Source organism: Barbus barbus (genome assembly GCF_936440315.1).
Source record: "Barbus barbus genome assembly, chromosome: 20".
In the NCBI taxonomy this organism is placed as follows: domain Eukaryota; kingdom Metazoa; phylum Chordata; class Actinopteri; order Cypriniformes; family Cyprinidae; genus Barbus; species Barbus barbus.
Window position 1 is genome coordinate 12,346,789 of NC_136748.1, and position 20,383 is coordinate 12,367,171.

General features: G+C 35.7%; 2 protein-coding genes across 5 annotated transcripts; one reads left to right on the top strand and one right to left on the bottom strand.

The window, feature by feature from the left end:
• Positions 1–92: 92 nt before the first annotated feature.
• LOC306885883 (disintegrin and metalloproteinase domain-containing protein 17-like) lies at positions 93–15,789 on the top strand (the record flags this gene model as incomplete). 2 transcript variants are annotated; one of them, XM_079442677.1, is made up of 20 exons in its annotated part: positions 93–519; positions 925–1,057; positions 1,999–2,132; positions 2,241–2,329; positions 2,415–2,592; positions 3,290–3,420; positions 3,559–3,645; positions 5,879–5,992; positions 6,740–6,881; positions 6,959–7,050; positions 7,118–7,270; positions 7,350–7,549; positions 8,540–8,643; positions 8,726–8,860; positions 9,560–9,684; positions 9,789–9,867; positions 9,957–10,045; positions 11,850–11,906; positions 12,149–12,188; positions 15,064–15,419. In XM_079442677.1, the coding sequence occupies exons 1-20, from the start codon at positions 405–407 to the stop codon at positions 15,417–15,419; spliced, it is 2,553 nt and encodes an 850-aa protein (XP_079298803.1). In that variant the 5' UTR covers positions 93–404. The 2 variants fall into 2 exon arrangements, with proteins under 2 accessions (XP_079298803.1, XP_079298804.1); XM_079442678.1 differs by lacking the exon at positions 12,149–12,188 and having other exon boundaries at positions 15,064–15,789.
• Positions 15,772–19,737, bottom strand: LOC306885885 (isoamyl acetate-hydrolyzing esterase 1 homolog). Of its 3 annotated transcripts, none has more exons than XM_079442681.1 (6): positions 19,592–19,731; positions 19,470–19,522; positions 19,257–19,399; positions 19,012–19,173; positions 18,063–18,184; positions 15,772–17,985 (listed from the first exon to the last, which is right to left on the bottom strand). In XM_079442681.1, exons 1-6 carry the CDS (start codon positions 19,652–19,654, stop codon positions 17,893–17,895), a joined length of 636 nt encoding a protein of 211 aa, XP_079298807.1. In that variant the 5' UTR covers positions 19,655–19,731; the 3' UTR covers positions 15,772–17,892. The 3 variants fall into 3 exon arrangements, with proteins under 3 accessions (XP_079298807.1, XP_079298809.1, XP_079298808.1); XM_079442682.1 differs by having other exon boundaries at positions 16,976–17,985; positions 19,257–19,354; XM_079442683.1 differs by lacking the exon at positions 19,470–19,522 and having other exon boundaries at positions 16,975–17,985; positions 19,573–19,737.
• Positions 19,738–20,383: the final 646 nt, after the last annotated feature.

Below are 20,383 nucleotides of genomic sequence, written 5' to 3' on the forward strand. Positions count from 1 at the left end.
ATCGTGGTCAGTTATAATAAAAAAAAAAAAATCTCAGTACAAATTTAAAATATAATTCAAAATAAGAGTTCCCTCTTCCGGGGACTTCAATCGTTGCCCGGAAGTAGAGTCGGCGGAATTCCTCCTCAGATTGTTATCGCAGCAGAATCCAGCGCGAATCAGTGTGAGAGAAGCTGAACGCTGTGGCGGTTCGCGGTGTAATGTCTCGTATTTTTGGACATTCAGCATTCAACGGGATCCCATCCTGTCAGTTTTTATATTTAAAGCCCTCTGTCACCGTCAGTTTCATTAAGCGAACAGAAGGTGGTCGTGAATGTTGGTAAATGACGGACAGTAGATGTTGACAGCTGCGGGCTTTACATCCAGACATGGTGCTTTGACAGAAGTGATGCTTCATCGCCAGTATGGAGTCTTTGATATTTTATTTAGTGTTATTAGCTCCACTTTCTATCCATAGTGCGGTGAAACCAGCATCTGTTGAAGAAGACCTGAGAAATCAGGAAGAGATAAAAGAGTTTGGTAAGTTACTCGGAGAAAGCAGTTCAAATGGGCTCAACAAGGAAATTAAATATAAAACAAAATATCTGGGGGTTGTCTGGATTGGTGAGTTCATTTTCCTGTTTTGACTCAGTCATGACCGCTTATGTTAGTTCATTTCCTCCAACATGGAAGCTGCTGCATTTGCAGTTGAATATAAAACACATTTACATTAACTAACTTCTCTTGCAGTGGAAACTGTTTGGGTCACTGGATGGTTGTACAGTAGGATGTAGTGCTGACCAAAAATATTTAATTGTTATATTTACTAATATTTAATCTTTAGATATTGTTTTGGGATTTGAGAAGTTGAAATGGTGTGTGTGTGTGTGTGTGTGTGTGGTATTATGTAGGAGTAATGAAATATATATGCTTTACTTCATCCAGATGCGCTCAGCTCCATACTGTCAGACTTTGATGTTGTGCCTGCATCAGATCTCCAGCTTCACTCGGTCAGGAAGAGGGATGTTGATGCTCGATCACATGTGGAGCGGCTGGTCAGCTTCACAGCACTCCAGAGGTAAAGCTGTCAGATCAACACACAGCACTCTCTCACTATTACACAGCGAAAGGCACTAAATAAGCAGACTTGAAGTCTGCTAAAGGCAGATCACGTGATATGCGACTTTTTCATTTTTTGATTCTTTATAATGATTAAATTATTTATTTTATTATAAATTACTTAATCTGTTTATTTAAGGTTTGTTATTCTTCTTTGTCCCTCCTTGATTTAAAATTATGATAATTTTGTATTTATTTTATCTATTTTATCTAATATATAATATATTACCTATTTCTATTCTATTCTAAATTAATTATTTTGTTTTATTTTTTTATTTGTGTTATTCTTCTCGGACCACCACTGGTCTCTGATAATAATAATAATCTTATGCATTTATTTTTAGCATATTTCTTTTCATAAAAACATGTACCTTTATTTATTTTATTCTATTATATAGACTTGTATTTTTTATATTTTATTTATAAGAATATAATATATATTTTATTCTGTTTTATATTAATTGCTTTTTTTTTTTTTTTTGTTAGTGATATTCTTTTCTGACCACCCTGGTTTCTATAATAATAATTATTATTATATTATGTATTTATTAGCCTATTTACTTCTATTTATTTGTTTAATGTATTATATATTTGTATTTATTTTATTTATTTATTATTTTTTTATTCCACATCTTTATATATATATATATATATATGTATATGTATATGTATATATATATCTTTGTGGCTATCTCTGTATTTTTTTTTTTATTTATTTATTAATTCATCCATCCATCCATTCATTCATTCATTTTGCTGGGTTTTTCTTTTTTTTGAGAGTTACAGTGTTTATGCTATTCTTCTCTAAACCTCTGACCTGAAGAGATCACGATTAGAGGCTTGTTCTTCCTTTAGAGTTTCACTGAAATAAAAACACATTGATTACATCTTTTTTCAAAGGCACTTCAAGCTGTACTTGACAACCAACACAGACCTTTTCACTGACAACTTCAAGGCTGTATTCTTAGACAAGAATGGAAAAGAGGACCAATTTGACATTCAGTTACAGAATTACTATAAAGGACACGTAGTAGGTAAGACATAGGATGAAAACATCAGCCTTGGCTGAGAACTGAATATTCTTGTTTTTTTCATCTCTGATTTATTATCATACATCAACATATTGTTTGCTATCTCAACAGGAGAGGAGCACTCGCGTGTGCAGGCACACATAGACGGGGAGGAGTTTTCAGCCCACATTCTTACTGAAGAGGCTGAATATAATGTAGAGGTAATTTGTTCAAACATGCTTAATACTTGAAAGCATATTTGATATTAATTTCACAGTGTGCATTTTTACTCTTGTCTTCATTTAGCCCTTGTGGCGGTTTACAGAGTCACCCTCTGATGGCCGTTTGCTGGTGTACCGTTCAGAGGACATTAAAAACATCAGTCGACTGTCCTCACCCAAAGTGTGTGGATATGTGAACGCTGATGCTCAGGAGCTCCTGCCAGAAGAGGCGAGAGCAGCGGGACAGAAGCAACAGGAGGAGGGTGTGTATTTACAAATATATGGAACGGGACCACATAGGCTTTTGGGTAATTTAGTATTGGAGACTGGAAATCAGACAAGTTATCAAAATTAACCCCATTTCCTTTTTTCATGAGGTTCTGAAACTTTTTCAGGTGGCAGACCATTTTTAACTAAATTTGAGGAACAGGAATTTATTGGAATTCCCTGCAGTTATATATAATTATTGCATTTTTTAAACCACCAAATGAACTTTCAGACTATATGGATTCTAGTGTAATTGTAAAATGTTGTCTTTAAAGGTCATTTTGTTTTTTAGTAATATTGAGACCGACATATTTAATTATGATAGCAGCCTAAACACACAATAGATATTCAGCTTTCATCACATGCTCATGATGAGCGAGATGGTTACTGCATGAGTGTGTGTAGGAGTTATACATCAGTCTATTCAAGCATGTAGTCACCCGGCAGTGACCTCCTGCTACGAAAACTGAGCATAGTCTGGAGACAATGCATAATAATTTAATTCAGTAACTTCATTCTTGTTCTCCATTATCATACTAGTCATGGAAGTCCCCCATTGTGTTGCTTTAAATTGTGTTGATCCATTTATGGATATTGATGCTTTGGAACTGAGCAATTAGAAATAATAATTTGGTTGATTAGTTTTGATTTTATAGTGCAGCATGTTTAGTGGCTTTTATTTCTTGAATGCAGAGCCTCACAACATAGAGAGAAGATCTGCACACGACCACAAGAAGAACACCTGCCCACTGCTGCTAGTGGCAGATCATCGCTTCTACAAGCACATGGGCCGTGGAGAGGAGAGCACCACCCTCAACTACTTGGTGAGCAATGCAAATGAATGTAACCGGAAAAGAGAGCCCTCACTCAACTTGTAGTATACAACAGAGCAGTTTGTTGCATATAAACACCATGATATCAGATTAAAAATGTATTGATTTTGTGCGTTTTGTGTATTTCAGATTGAGCTGATAGACAGAGTGGATGATATATACAGAAACACATCCTGGGATGATGATTTTATAGGCTACGGTGTGCAGATTCAGCAGGTCAGGATCATTCTTCTCTGTTCTCATTAAAATTTAGCATTCTTATTTCAGTAGATGAGTTTTATTTTCCTAAGAGTTTTCACACTATGTTTAACCCTGGGAGTCTGACAACAGCCAGAGATCTGTTCTGATCATCATCCAGCCTGTCTGAATCACATGATGAAACAGAACAAACTAAGACAGACTAAATCCAGAAGAACTGTGGAGAACGTCTCCAAGATGCTTCAAGAAACCTTCCTGCAAAGCTACTTGAAAAACTATGCGCAAGTGCACTGAGGGCAAAAGCTGCTTTAAAAGCAAAGGATGCTCACACCAAATGTTGATGACTTTAAAATCAAATATGACTTTTTTTTTGACAGCATCATCATTTCACAGCATTTTTACACAAGTGCCTAAAACAGTACTGTAGCTTTACAGGTAGGTTTCTTGAAGCATCTTGGAGACGTTGTTCTCCACAGTTCTTCTGGATTGAGTCTGTCTCAGTTTGTTCTGTTTCTTCATGTCATTCCAGACAGACTGGATGATGATCAGATCTCAGTGTGGAGCACTGGCTGTTGTCAGACTCCTTGTGCAAACAACAATCTCACTGAATTATTACAATTAATGGCTAAATGAATGTTTGGAAATGTAAACTGATATTCTTTTTTCCTACTGACACTACACTACAGCAAAAGATGGAAATAACTGACTTAAAACCATTTTTTAGCTGGTGAAAATACTAGTGTTCTAATCATTTTGGCCACCGCTGTATGAAACCGTGGTCTGGAGCATTGCGGTGCCAAACATGTACAGTGTTAAACGATGCGCCGTTAGAATGCTATGACTAGATGTTAGGCAGCAGACACACAATCGCATGCCTCATATTCACAGACTTTGGGCAATCATGAAAACACAGCACATTGTATAAACAGTTGATTCAGAGTTTTAAGGGAAAAATGGCAAGTGGTGACAAAACACGTTAATTGTTGTGAAGAAGATTGTTTTTTTGTTAACTGTTGAATTCTTCAAAAATTCAAAAAGACAAAAGTCCATTCAGGCAACATTTGATAGTAGTCTGCAATAATACAAGTGCTAAAAATGTGAAACAAGATAACCCAGTATTCCATTTAACTAGGGTTTAGAATGACCCAGGGCTAACTATTCCAGATGTGATAATACCTCTAGTTTCTCTTCTTATTTATTAAAGGAATTGTTTAACAGTTGAAGATTTAGTGTGAAAGGCACTACAAAAATATAATAAAACTGTTCTATACGACTTCTGCACTTTATTTTTTCAGTTATTATTCACTGAAAATCTTGATTAGGGATGTAAAGATATTATTAATATCATAATATCACGATAGCAACACTGTTTCGATATTATCGTGGTCACATGACAATATGACAGGTCAATATATAGGTCTTCTGGGCAAAAATTGTAGTTTTTAAAATACATGTAAACTTCTTAAAAGTATGAATTACTGACAGCTAGTGGTTTAAATGGGAAACGTTACTGCAGCACAAATTCAAAATATCTCTTTCAAAGGTAGAAATTAGGAAAGAAGTATTGTAATTGCCCTACTGTAGTGTAAAGCAAAAATGATATACTTATTAAATATTCATTTTCATTTATTTTACAGTGCAATTGTTTTAAAATATATGGCTATTACTATAATTGAGATTTTGATATCGTTACTTCCCTGCTTGATATCCTTTCAAACTACCAATGAAATGTTCACAAGAGAAGTAGTAATGTCTGAATTGTGAAATAGGGTCTTTTGAATGAATCACTGAAATGGATCATTAAAGCGCTCTGAATTATTCATTGAAAAATCAGTGATACAGTTCTTGATTAAAACATTCATTGATGATGAGCGTTGAAGGTTATCAGTGAATAATGACTTGAATTCTGAAAAACTTTGTAATTGTATGACCTCTGTTCCTCACACAAAGCTCTCACATGGCTTCAGACGAGTTGCAATACAGCACACAAGTCATATGAAACACTTCTATGATGCTTTTGCATCCTTCTTAAAGCTTGAAAGCTCCATTGTCCATTCATTTTTACTGTATGGGAAAGTACAGCCGTCCTCTAACTGACACTTTTACTAAATCTATTTCTTGCTTTTTCCATCATTACAGTGGAGTTCATGTGCTCAATGCTTTTTTTCAGCTTCATTTCATTGTTCAGTGAGTCCAAGTTTTTGATCTGCGTGTGTTATCTTGGCGTCTAAGTTGTATATAAATCCCACAGATAATTATAAACAAAGAGCCCACAAAAGTTGCCCACGGAGAGATTCATTACAACATGGATGGCAGCCCATTTGGAAGAAAGGACGGTGTGTGGGATGTGAAGAAGCTTCTAGAAGTAAGTGCAGTGTCCCTAGAAATACAGTATACACAGGTCAAAATGTGAATTATTCCAGTACAATTAAAAGTTTGTGATTTGTATTCTGTACTGTATTAATAAGTATTTCAAAATAGACAAAAAAATTCAAAATAAATAAGTTCATATTTATTTACCATTATTTTTACCATTGTTTCCTGCACAGACAGCATGATGTCTGAATCACTAAGAGTAACTTTTAAGAATTGATTCTTTTTCATGAATCAGTGGAAAAGATTCATGAACCAGCCTCTTGCTTAATTGCAAGTTAGTGATTCGAATCAGATTCACTCAGACAATGAATCCCTTCACAACAGACTCTCTCACTTAACTGCGGGTCATTTTTCTTGTTTGATTCTCAATTAACCAGGATTCGTTACTGTGATGTATTTTAGGGTTGTGAACCTTACATCAGTATATATACTAAAAGTATGTTCATGTGTAAAGATACATACTTTTGTTTACATATTATTTAAAGTCATTATTAATTACTTAATTTATTAATGGAGTTAAAAAAAAATTTTGACCAGTAAAAAAATATTGGTCATATCAACTGTAAGGTAAACGTTGTTTGAATGATGTGCTGGAACCTATCATGTTAATAAAATGCTGAAGTAAAATGTTAGTTTATGTAAATTATAATATACAGCAAGTTTATTTGTCTGGATCCCTCCATCACATATTTATAGACCCTCACCTTTATCCCATCTTTATCTTGCTTCTCTTTAGCAATTCAGTTATGACATTGCAGACAATGCCTCTACAGTTTGCCTTGCCCATCTCTTCACCTATCAGGACTTCGATGATGGCACTCTGGGTCTGGCATACGTGGCTCCTTCCAAACAGGGATTGGGAGGACTCTGCCCTAAACGTAAGGATCTCTTCAACTGTGATCAGTGGACTTCCACTCTTCAAAAGTGCTTGACCTTGCACATTCCTGTCTTACAGCCTACTATCCATCACTAACCATCAGGAAACCCAGCTACCTAAACACAGGCTTGACAAGCACCATGAATTATGGGAAAACTATTCTGACTAAGGTTTGCTTTTAATACCACTTGCATCTTGTATACTAGCAGGTAGCATACTAATGATTTATCTTACCAGGAAGCAGATCTTGTAACAACTCATGAGCTCGGGCACAACTTTGGAGCAGAACACGATCCAGACAACATACTTGCCTGTGCGCCCAGCGACGACCAGGGTGGCAAATATGTCATGTACCCAATTGCAGTCAGCGGAGATCACGTCAACAACAAGGTATTATCCATCCTGTACTGATTTTTCCCTTTTACGTGTAGCTACTTTACTTACTCACCGGTTTTATTTGTTCCCTCAGCGCTTCTCCAGCTGTAGCAAGTTCTCTGTCAGTAGGACGTTAAAGTTCATGGCCCATCAGTGCTTTAAGGAGAGGAGCAGTAAGCTGTGTGGGAACTCCCGTGTGGAGGAGGATGAAGACTGTGACCCTGGACTCCTTCATCTCAATGATGACCCCTGCTGCACAGCTAAGTGCAAATTCATGAAGCAGGCACAATGCAGGTAAAGAAGCTAACAGTGATAGACATAGTGATATCAGCATTTAAGACTATCAGCATCGATCAGATATAGATCACAATAGTGACCACACACTATTTCAGTGGTCTTGTTTCTCAAAGTATTTTTTCTATTCATTGTATAGGCATTTAAAAAAATACCCCAATCTAAGTCATGAACCAAACCAACCAGTTCAGAAATAAAAAACAATATTAATAAAGTATTTTAGAATATTAATAAATTAATTAATATAAAATTAATTACATAAAAATATGAAAATTGATAAAAACCTGTAATATCTTTTGTTAAGCTATTTTATGCACAATGAATAGCGTTAACAAATAATAATTTAAAAAATAGAATAATATAATATAATAAAACTTTTAAAATAATGCATGTATACACTACCATTCAGTGAATTTTTAAGCAATTAATACTTTTATTCAGCAAAGATGCATTTAACTGATAAAAAGTGACAGTAAAGATATTTATAATATTGCAAAATATTTATTTTTCAAAGAATCCCAAAAAAATTATCATGGTTTCTGCAAAAACATTAAACAGCACGATTGTGTTCAACATTGATAATACGAAATGTTTCTTAAGCAGAAAATCAGCATATTAGATTGATTTCTGAGGGATCATGTGACACTGAAGACTGAAGTAATGATGCTGAAAATTCTTTACGATACAAATCGGTGCAAAGCAGCTCTACAGGAAATTAAGTTTCCACAATATATTTCTATATTGCAGAACCTTAATATATTTAACTTGCATATATATCACATGACTAGAGTATATTTTATGTATATTCATGGGAATTTAAATTGGATAAGTACATTTTTTCAATTAGGTTTAATTATGCTGGCTAATGGCTTCAACAGAAGCATATTCATAAAAGGTTTAGAAGTCAAAAGTCAGAATATAGTTTAAAAAAAGTTTTAAGAAGTGTGGTTCTCAGTATTTGTGGCTGAAATTGTTGTCTTTGACCCTCAGTGACAGAAACAGCCCCTGCTGCAAGAACTGTAGGTTTGATAGTGCAGATAAGATCTGTCAGGAGACCATCACCGCCACTTGCAAGGGCATGTCAAGGTGCACAGGTGAGCCCCAGAACTCTCCAGTGTCCATGTAGCAGTGGTCTGCATCAATTACATTTAACGTTTTACCCTTGTGTATCGCTAGGCAACAGCAGTGAGTGCCCCACCCCTGGTAACCTGGATGATAATACAGAGTGTGTTGACAAGGGCCAATGTCAGAGGGGCGAGTGCATGCCTTTCTGTGAGGCTGTGCATAATCTTGAATCCTGTGCCTGCAATGGTAAATGTCCCAACAGACCCTCCTCTCTGTGTTCACTAGTGTCCAACCAAGAGATCTGACTAGATGACCAGTCAAATGCATATATATTATTATTAATTTTTTTTTAAAGGTTAGTTTCAAAATTAAAAACAGCCATATAGTGAAAATAACTATATAAAATTGTTTTCTATTTGAATATAGATCTAAAATGTAATTTATTCCTGTGATTCAAATTAGAATTTTCAGCAGCCATTACTCCAGTCTTCAGTGTCACATGATCCTTCAGAAATAATTCTAATGTATAGGTTTGGTGCTCAAGAAATATTTTTTGATTCCTTGTTATTATCAATGTTCAGTACTGTCAGTTTTGATCAGATTAATTCTGAATATCAGTATTAATTTTTTTAAATAAATAAAAATCTTACTGACCCCAAAGTTTTGATAGTGTAAATACAGACTGTGTGACGACTATCGCCAGACTTCTGTATATAATGGCAGCAGGTAAGATGTATAAAAACGACTGAAATTACAGGATTATTTAGACTATTTTACACAACATTGACTTCAGATATATGTAAACAGAAACTGTACAGACTGAGATGCGTACCATATCAAAATTGTGTTATATTGGCTCACTAATTGAGAGGGTTGATTTATGTTTTACCTGTAATTATGAATGCACAAGTGCTGAGTCTGTCCATTTGCTGTGATGTTTTTCAGAGACTGAGAACTCGTGTAAAGTGTGCTGTAGGAACGGTAGTGGGTGCACTCCCTTTGACAGTGATGGGTCATTTATTTACCTGCGCAAGGGCAAACCTTGTACTGTTGGCTTCTGTGACGGGGCAGTGAGTACACTGCTTGTCTATGTTTTGACTGATCATTTATCAGATTGAATAATGTTTTCTATTCACTAGGGTGATAAGTGCTGTGGTGGTGGTGTTCATTCCAGGGTAAATGCATGAAGCACGTCCAAGATGTCATCGAACGTTTATGGGACTTCATTGACAAACTGGACATCAACACATTTGGTAAGGGATGATAGCAGGGTGAATTTAGCTAGATCTTTTTCTGTATGTTTTGTAAATGCCAGCGGTGACTCTTTTCTGTCAATGTGCAGGGAAGTTCTTGGCTGACAACATAGTTGGATCAGTGGTGGTCTTCTCTCTCGTTTTCTGGATTCCCCTAAGCATACTGGTGCACTGTGTGGTGAGACTTATTTTACAATCAATATGTTTTTCTTGATTGATTTTTCTAAGCCCGGCTCACACTGTGCGATTTTGGCCACGATTTGGTCGTCTGAGACAAATTTTGAAAATCCTAAAAGATTCCTATAATCCTAGGCTAAAATTGGTTGTCTAGATCGCTGGTTTGACATGTTCACCGACAGCCGATTATTGGCCGTTGCGATAAATTTTTTCCTCCGATTAAATTCTGGCAGATTTCAGACACTTTCCTGCAGTGTGACATCTCCTACGACGACTGTCAAACCAAGAACCAATAGGAGCACTGAACTTGATGACGCAATTAGCGCGACAACGTCAAACTTCAACTTTGTTATTTGTAAAAACAATATATGTACAAAGTAAAGTTTACTTAAAGTTTATTTATTAAGGGGCAGGATGTTTAAACTCGAATAACAAAATTACCTCAAGTTCGCTCTGTAGAACTGGAAGTCCATAAAGTCCTCTTTTGCCCAGCCATGACTTGCTCCACACACGTCGTCTTTTTCGTTTTTTCTTTTAACATCAAGGCATGTAATTAATAAAACTAACGCTACACGTTGTTGTTGTTTGCTAGCTACCATTATAGCGAGAGAACGCGGGTCACGTATTGATGACGTAAAACTCCGGACAAGTCTTCTTGAGTACGTCCGTTTTTGTCGCGTCTTGACTGTCGTACAGTCTGACATTAAACACAACTGAGATCCTACAGTCTGACATGGGGATCATGTTCGTACAGTGTGACAAGCAACAATCGCAAAAGACTATTAAAAATCGCACAGTGTGAGCCCGGCTTTAAAGGGATAGCCCACCCTGTCATTATTTACTCACACTCATTTGACTTTCTTCTGTGCAACTGGTTTGAATTTTGACAGTCAAGCTCCAAAAGGCTCCCTAAAAGTATTATAAAAGTGGTCCATTCGAATTGAATGCTATATTTCAAGTCTTCTAAAGCCAGGTGATAACTTTGTGTGAGGAATTAGTATTTTAGCATTATTTATACACTGTTATAGTATTTATTAATATGGGTTAGGGTTGAATTCGCTTTTCATTTTTATAGTTAAAATTTTATTTTATTAAATTTGAGTTTGTCTTTTTAATATATACTTATTTACACTTTTTATTTATAATTAAAAATATATACTTATAAGATATTTATATTTTTAATCCGTATGTTAGCAATATGTATGTACTATTATAGTATTTATTAATATTTTAAATGAGCTTTTTTTTGATACTTTTAGTTTTCATTTAAATGCAAGTTTTAGTAATTTGGTTTAGTAAAAACTAGTTTAATTTTTTATAATTCTGTTGTGTTATGATTATGGTTTTGTCATTTTATTTGTTTCTATTTAGTTTTAATTTTTATTTCTGTTTTAGTCATTTTAAAAGCTTATTTCAAAACATTTTCATTTCATTTTTCATTACAAGTTTTCATCTGATATTTCTATTTTATTTATTTTTTTCAGCTTTATTTCAATCAACATTAAAAAAAAAATGTTAGGACCGCAAAGGAAATAAGCCAATGGCTTTGTTTTTTTTTATGTCTTTTTTTTTTAAGTGTATGGGATACTTGTTATTTTGTACAGTTTGTAAACTTAAATAAATTTTGCCATAATGTCATTTGTATTGCGGTCATGTTCAGAAACTTCTGTTTCTGATAATACCTCCACAGAAGTAATTGTGTAAGTACTATGGTGAGTAAATGATGACAGAATTGTAATTTTTGGCTAAACGAGGCCTTTAAAGGTAAGACATTACAGTGATCGTTTCTCTTTGCTCATTAATAGGACAAGAAACTGGATCAGCAATATGAGGACAACTCCAAAACCATGATGTACCCTAGTGTAAGTCCTTCTGTCACAAAACTACAACTCCACCATAGCTCCTTTCTCTTGCAGCGGAGATCAGATTACTAACAGACTAACTAACAAACTAAACCTGCATTAAAGTCACCCAGCACCCCAAAGTAACATAATAACTTGCTCATCCAGTTAGCATGGCGTCTTTTATCCGAGCGAGTATGGGCGAGCGTGGCTGCACATGTATGACTTGTGTTTTGTTTGCTCTGACCCTTGTGGAACTGCAGCAGATGATGGTGGAGGTGTGTAGTAGAGCTCTCAACTCAGGTGAGTGAGCGTCATACAGACCCGCACCGCTATGCCCCTTGAGTGTGATGAGTAGGAGCGCGCTGGTTGTGACGTGTCAGACGGACTGACTGAGTTTAGTTCAGCTTGTCCTGTATGTCTCGTGCATTCGGTGTCCATGAGGATGTGTTGCCGGTTTCTGCTGTTTTTGGATGTAGTTCAGTACCGGAGCATTTTAAATGCATGGCTTTGAAATTCTCTTGATACTGCATACGCTACAGGTACCCGCCTCTTCATTTATGTGAATGGACCGTTACTGATTTGGCAGATGCATATTTTTCTGCATTTAACTCAAGTGTAGCATGCTGTTAATGTTTTGCATAGGGATGAGCATCAGTTAACTGCGCAACTATGTATAAATATAAATTTCTACATAATATATATATATATATATATATATATATATATATATATATATATATATATATATATATATATATATATATATATATATATATATATATATATATATGAATTATCATTTTTGTGTATTGTAATAGATTCGCAATTTTGTTTGATCTATACTGTTTAACTCTATAATTGTGTATTAACATTTTTTAAAATTGATCAAAATTGGATCCTAGAGATGGTCCACAAGTTTTTTTTTAATATATATTTATATTTTACTTTTTTCTGCACACTTTTGTGAAGAATTTTCAGTAAAAATGCTATTATTAAATAAAAATAATACAAATTGTAATTTTAAATTATGCAAAAAAGCTGAATTAAAAAAAATAATAATTTGTCCAAGTTTCAGTAAAAGTGCTATTATAAAAAATAATAAATATAAAAAGAAAAGAAAAAAATAATACAAATAATTGTATTTTTAAATGCAAAAAATTTCCTTTTTTTTTTTTATAAATCAGTAGCTGGTTTACTTCCATAAACATCATTCAGATGTCTTTGTATCACGTTTTGCTTTTAATTCAGTCACAGTTTTAAGATGGCATGTTAAAAATAGTTTAAAACCACTTTTTTTGTTCGATTTTGTTCTCAGAACCCTTTTGTATTTCTTTCACTGTGTTCTGTTTAAATCAGTAGTTCTTAACCATCAGCAAACTTCCAAGGGAGCCACGGGGCAACTTAAAATGACTAAATTATATTTCTTAGAAATACTTAATTCAATTGCTACAAACAAAAAAAGTGTAAACTGAAATTATTTATTTCTTCCATGAATAATTATATTTATTGACAAATATACAGAAGATATTTTAAAATCACAAAATGAATCTTCATGTATCAGCACTCCTAGTTTCTCTTATAGGGGTCATCGGAAGCAAAATTCATTTTTACAAGTTGTTTGAACATAAATGTGTGTGTACACAACCACCCTATAATGATAAAAATCCACCCAGTGGTTTTATTTAATCCCTAAATATAATATCCCCTTTTTCAAATCAGGCCATTCTCAGCTTCTTGTCTGTGTGACGTCACACGGACCAAGGCTGCTCCCACGATAGTTGATTGACACGGCCGTCTTACCTTAGACCCGTCCTGAGTGAGCTGTAACAGCCCTTGTTTCGACGCCGGAACAGGGACGTAGACAAAAATGTCTCCTAAGCAATTGAAGTGTTCTCTCTCTCTCTGCGTGTGCTCGCTTTGGGTAAAAAACAACAGTGTGCGTGTTCTCTTCTGCTTGAATGGTTTCAAATTGTTTGAATGGGTAAATTGGCAAGACAAAACGTGTGTAGCTGACGCTGATAGGTCAGTTATGAGTTATGACGGACGTATTGTGATTTTAGGGATTAATGTTTATATTGTTTGTATCTTTATGATTTCACGATTTAAGTGTGTATTTTTGTGTGCGTGTTAATTTCCTAATTTTGTTGGTATTGTACTTTATTTTGCTGTATTCTCAGTTGACTAAAATGAAAGTCACATGACCCTTCCTGATTAGTTTAACCTGGAAGTATTGGTACAAATTGAATGGCGAGATGTGAATTCAGAGACACATGTTAGAGCTCCTTACCATTCTACTGCTGGTTATCAGGCCAACACGGTAAAAGAGTTAATGGTTGTATATTTCTTTTATTTGCGTTGATGTCCTTTGAATTGTTGTGTAAAACTATTTCTTTGTTTGTTTGCATGTTTTCACGGTGTTCCATATCAGGAAAATAAAACATATGGACATCAGTATCTTGGAAGCGTGGACTGTTTAATGACCAGCGAGTAGTTACAATGTGCAAATGATAAACTTTCACTCTATGATGGTTAAACTTAACCGTTAACCCCGCGAATCACATGAGTGCCGAGCCGTGGGGTCTGGTCTGTGCGGATCACAGATCATCTACAATCCGTTGCACCCCTAGCAAATGGCGTGCTAATATGCAAATGACTTCCTAATAACGTGCTAGTTAGCAAGTTCCGCGGCTAAATTTAACACTCTCTCAGAGTACGGCTTGTCACCCCATAGAAGAGAGAGGCGGGATGAGCAGAGCTCATTTGCATTTAAAGCAACATGCAACAAAATGGTTTGATTTCTGCAGAGCTGATTTTGATGAGGTAAAAAGTTGTTTTACACTACCATTGAGAAATTTTAACCAAAGTATGTTATAGACTTTTCATTAAGACCCTAAAGAATCATATCAATTTGTGGAAAATGGGCATCCGATGACCCCTTTAATAAAAATCAAGCAGCATTTTGAGTTTCAGCAGAATACCAAAAGAAATATCTTTGAAAACCACTGGTCTAAATGTTTTTGACAGAAAGTAAAAATCTCTGATACACAGTACTTTGATAATCAATTATTGCTGTCACTTCCGAGTACTCATGCCCATCCCTATTTATGCCTATTATGTAGTTGTGACAACTACGATAAGTCTCCCTTACTTATTCCATCACAAATTCTGTCCTTAGAGCGCAGAGATGATGAGCGGTCTGGAATCGGCGTCCATCCGCTTTGTGAAGGCCTCTCATCTGCATTCAGCGGCAGCGCGACCTCAGCCCTCACTGGGCCCCACAGGCCCCGGCGTCTCACTGGCACAGGAGAAGTTCGCCGGCCCAGACCCTGCCAACCTCTCCGCCACACTCAAAGCAGATCTGCTGCGAATGGCCACAATCGAGGAGGACCCCAGCGGAGACTCCTCTCACCTGGACGAGGAGGCCGGCTTCCGTCAAAGCAACACAGCTGCCAGGTCCTTCGAGGACCTCACCGGACAGACAATGCCATCCCGCGGGGACAAGAGATGGCTGACAAGACAGGCGCGCATTGACAGTAAGGAGACGGCGTGCTGAGACTGACACTGGCATGAATCAAAAATGAGTTGAGCTGCAATCAGGCTTCATTTTGTTGGTGCATTTAAAAGTGTACGTGATGTGCAAACTGCTGACACATTTTGGTTGGTTCTTAGAAATTTTGTAGCATTCCTTTAATGCACAGTTGTAGTTGTTAAAAATAGAGTGCTACTTAAAAGCATGTCAGAAACTGCCAAGAGAAATTACTTTGCATTTGGTCAATTAAAAAATTAAAGGAATAAATTCAATACAGCTTTGGACAGCATCTTTGGCTGTGAAATATGACTCATCAGTTCCAGAAGCCAGCAAAAAGACAAAAGTCTATGTGTTTAAATTGATAGTTTATCCAAAAAAAAAAAACATTGTTATTTTTTACTCAACCTGATGCCGTTCCAAACCTGTATGATTGATTTTCTTTTGTGGAAACACAGATGCATGGAAGTCAATGGGGTCAAATATTCTTTTGGACCCTAGTGACTTTTATTGTATGGACAGAAACAGTAGCAACAGTGTTCAAAATATCTTCTTTTTATGTTCCACTGGAGAAGGTAAGTAACACAGGTTTGAAAAACGCATCTTAAAGGGACAGTTCATCTTGATATGAAAATTATGCTATCATTTCCTCACCTTCGTGACATTTCAAACCCAAAAATCACAAATGAAGATGTTTTTAATAAAACCTGAGAGAGATCTGTCATTTAAAATTCATTCTGCCAAAACTCACACTTCAAAATGTTCATAAAGAAATTGTAAATGTATATGAATCAAATATAGTTTAATCCAGGTCTTCTGAAGAGATACAATCACCTTATATTTGCTTTCTATTTACCAGAAATGATTTGTGTATAGATGAGAATAAAATCTAGCATGAAATCTTTTCATCATGTAAAGCATTAGTATCATGTAATGCAGGGTTCCTCAAATCTTTCCCTGGAGGTCCAGTCTGCTGCAGAGTTTAGCTCCAACCCTGATCAAACTCACCTACCTGTGATTTCCTAATGATCTTGAAGACTCTGATTAGCATGCTCAGGTGTGTTTGATTAGGGTTAGAGCTAAACTCTGCAGGAGTGGGCCAGATTTGAGGATGCCTGATGTAAAGTATGAAAGTTTTGGGAGAATGGACTTTTGATTGGAGAGAATGCAGGTTTCGAAGATGATTAAGAGACTTCTGGGTTTGGAATGACATCACGGTGAGTAAATGATGACAGAATTTCTATTTTTGGTAAACAATCCTTTTAACTTGTATTTAATATTCTTTTAATACAGTCAGTATGTGCCTTGTAACATACATCCAGTAGTATTTTTATTCATGTATACCTCATTAAGAACATGAGCAGCAGGACTACTGCATGACTCTATACTTTTAATGTTACACTGGTCGACTTGCTGAGAAGATTCAAGCTATGCATGTCCTATGACATGTTTATGAATTAAATGTCATATGTGTTTGGAAACTGTAAGACGAGATGCAATTTATGAGTATTATTTTGTGTGTTCTTAAGGCTTAAAAGTAGAAATTGCACATCATTTTTTGCTTTAAGGTTTGTTCAGTTTAATTTGTACTACTATATACTCCATAGCATCTCATGTCATGTTAATATAGCAGCATGAATATGTGAAACACTGATTACAGAGCCGAGGGATGTGCATATTTCATGGATTTTCTCTTTTTGCCACTAAAACAGTTGTATAGATGTGACCAAAATGAATCAATATAGTATTCCCCCACTGTGAAATATCTGACTTTAACTATTACAGTCGTATTTTAAGATCTTATCAAGTCTTAAAGTGCCAGAAGTCAAATGACTAAATGTATATTTTGTATTGTTTCTTATTTTCCTGTATATCAAATCAGAAGTAATTAAAACATCTCTCTTGGATGTAGACAGCTGTATCTGATCTCATTCTGCTATCATACAGTGTGTTTTTATGCTTGGTTATGTCACATTTTTTTAACATGTAGCCTATTCTTGGGGTTTGAAGCCACATGAATAACCTGCCTCTACACTGAAGTGTTTCTGATTATTTTATTACCCTGAAAGAAAATACATTTGATATTGCCAGAAGATCTAAAAATGAAAGCCATTATTGTCCCTACTAAAAAGCTTATAAGAAGCTCAATAAATCAATTGGCTTCACCAAAACATTAATCGTTCAGAAATCTAAATATATTTTTGGCAGAACATTAAACATTATCTGTGACATCTGTGATTTAACTTGAGTAACTCCAAACACCTCCTGTTTTCAAATCAAGTCGTGACTGGTGGATGGTCCTTACACAATTTAGGATAAGCGTATCCAAAAATGTCCAAATATAAACTATAGGAACTGAATGGTGTTTTGCACGCTGTGCATCATCTGACCTGTGTTTTAATCACACAGTAGGCTGCTCTCAGGGCATTTTGGGTCCACATCCCCCCAGTAAGGCAGAATGAAGGGCAAATCAGTCACTCACCTCTCAAGAAGTGTCCATAAATGCTCTGCCACAAACTGATTGCCTTTATCAGAGAGATGAAGTCCGTCCGAAAGATATACTGAGAAATCCTGAGGGGAAAAACAGTTTGTTTCTATTCTAGTTCTGATTGTTAATTCACCATTTATGGTTTTGCCAACTTTGTTACCTGCCCGTCTTTCTGCATGAGCGTCCAGAGATCCAGAACATCCACACCAGACTGTCCAGCAGCCTGAACACAGGCCTGCGCATACTGACCAGCCACAGAGTTCAGACGATTCAAAGCGGAACCTGATTTAAAAAAGAAAAAGAGCATTTAAACACACCAAAAACAATATTCATTATGTGTGTGTGTGTGAGAGAGAGGGATAGAGAGAGACTATCATTGTAACTAAATACTTAAGTTGTGCTTGCTTCAAACTATATACTGCCAAGTATTTTTTTAAATAGTATGTGAAGCAGCATGTAATATGCAGCAATACATGTTTCATCTAATTTGCTACACTGCTGTCACATGACACTGTTGCGTGTCTAATGAAGTGATCTGGTTATAATTTCAGAATTAAATGGGTATTTTGCAAGTCGATTTTGATCCAAGATTTGAGTAAAAATGTATCAACAGCAGATGTTGTTTATAAAGAATTGTTTTATATCGTATATTTTTCTATTCCTTTAAAATATTTGTTGTAAAGTGAGGGGAACCAAAATAGTTTATAGTGTAACTAATGTTTGTTAATGTTAAGTTTTATTTATTGGTATTTTACGTAATTTCTTAATGTAATTAAATGTGTCTTACACGTGTGTGTGTGTGTGTGTGTGTGTGTGTGTGTGTGTGCTCTCAACAATGAAAATACAGTACTGTATCCCTCAATGCAAGGCTCTCAAATGAAGAATCCAGCATGATTATCATCTTTGATCTATTTGTTCAGGTTGTTCAGTTCAAACATTTTAACATAAAATTGAGTTAAAATTAAAAATAAACTTCATTATTTTAATTAAAAGTAATGAGGTCATATGATGGCAGTATAGAATACTACCGTGTACATGCTATTTTCTAACACTGTGCAGCATGCAGTACACTAGTATTGAACACAGCCTAAATTCAGGAGGTGTGTCACCTTTTAGCAAGCACTCTTTCTCCCAGGCGGCTTCTTGAAGTGGTGGTGGTGTGATGAAGATGATCTTGTCATTGGATACTCCTACAGACAGCAGATATTTGACAATATCTTTTAAATTCTCCGTGAACTCCTGGAGAGGCACGTGCTGCGCGGGGTTCTTGTCTGGGAAGAAACGTTTGTAAGTGTCTCATAGTATCACTGCCGCTGGTGTTTAGATCTTGAAATGACACTTGAAATGTTCTTACCTTCCAAAGCACAATCATTAGCGCCGAAGAAGACGGTCACAGCCGCAATAGGGGCATCAGAAATGGGCACGATGCGAGGAAGCACAGTCTTAGCCCACCTTGTGTTGTAACCCGACAAGCCTCTATTTACTACGTCGCATTTTCTAATAAATGAAAGGAATGATAAAATCATCAAAATGCAATAATCCATCTGTGCTATCATAAAATCTGTACCTGGCGAGTTTATGAGAGATTTCGGATCCCCATCCGTTCGCTTGAAACGCAAACTGAAACAAAAACACGGCATGTCAGAGTAAAGAATAAAACCCAAACTGACCTGTGTCCCAAAATGTTACCTGCGTTATTGAGTCGCCGAAGAGGATGATTTGGGGCCATATAACTTTCTTTAGTGTCGACATAGTTACAGCAACACCTGGCGACTTCAGTCTACTAGTAGCACCAATGTCAATGTGGTGCTTCGTTTCTAAACGATTCGGTGTTCGAATCTTTGACTCGTTCACTTCCTCGCATTGAATCCTTTCTCGTTTTACTAAAGCGCGTGACTGCTTCCTTGTCTTCAAAGATTACAGCGCGCGCCGAGAACACGACCACTTACTATTAAATAAATAAACCAAATAGAGTGCATATTATTAAGGTGTCATTCTGTCTATTCTAAACATAGCAATTTACTATTTAATAAATAAATGACCATAAAATGTGTTATTCAGTCCATTCTAAACATGGCAATGTATTATTATAAATAAACAAATAATTGGTTATTAACTAAGGGGCCAGGGCCCACTAGGGGACCTCAGCAAACCTCCAATGACTTAAAGTGAATAAAAGAAGACAAAACAAGCATCATGATGCCAAATCAACTAAAAATCAAGATATTTCTTATTTTACCCCTCAAAAAGTCTTGAAAGACCTGGATATAAAAGGAAGCCTAATTTTAAAACTGTGATTTCTAGAAATGTAATGTAAATAAATAATAATTATTATTATTCTATAATGAATATATATGTTTCTAGTTATGCCAAACTAGTTAAGCCAATGGCAATAACAAATAAATGTAAGCGCTATATATGCAGTTCTATTTAGTTATTAAATGGCAAGAGGATCTGTTTAGAATCCATTCTAAGCTACTT

Excerpts from the sequence above, each read along its gene's own strand:
- LOC306885885 (XM_079442681.1), bottom strand. The coding sequence starts at position 19,654 with ATGTCGACACTAAAGAAAGTTATATGGCCCCAAATCATCCTCTTCGGC. Across the intron at positions 19,400-19,469 it reads ATCTCTCATAAACTCGCCAG|AAAATGCGACGTAGTAAATA; the intron begins GTACAGATTTTA and ends TTCATTTATTAG. Across the intron at positions 17,986-18,062 it reads TCATGCAGAAAGACGGGCAG|GATTTCTCAGTATATCTTTC; the intron begins GTAACAAAGTTG and ends TTTTCCCCTCAG.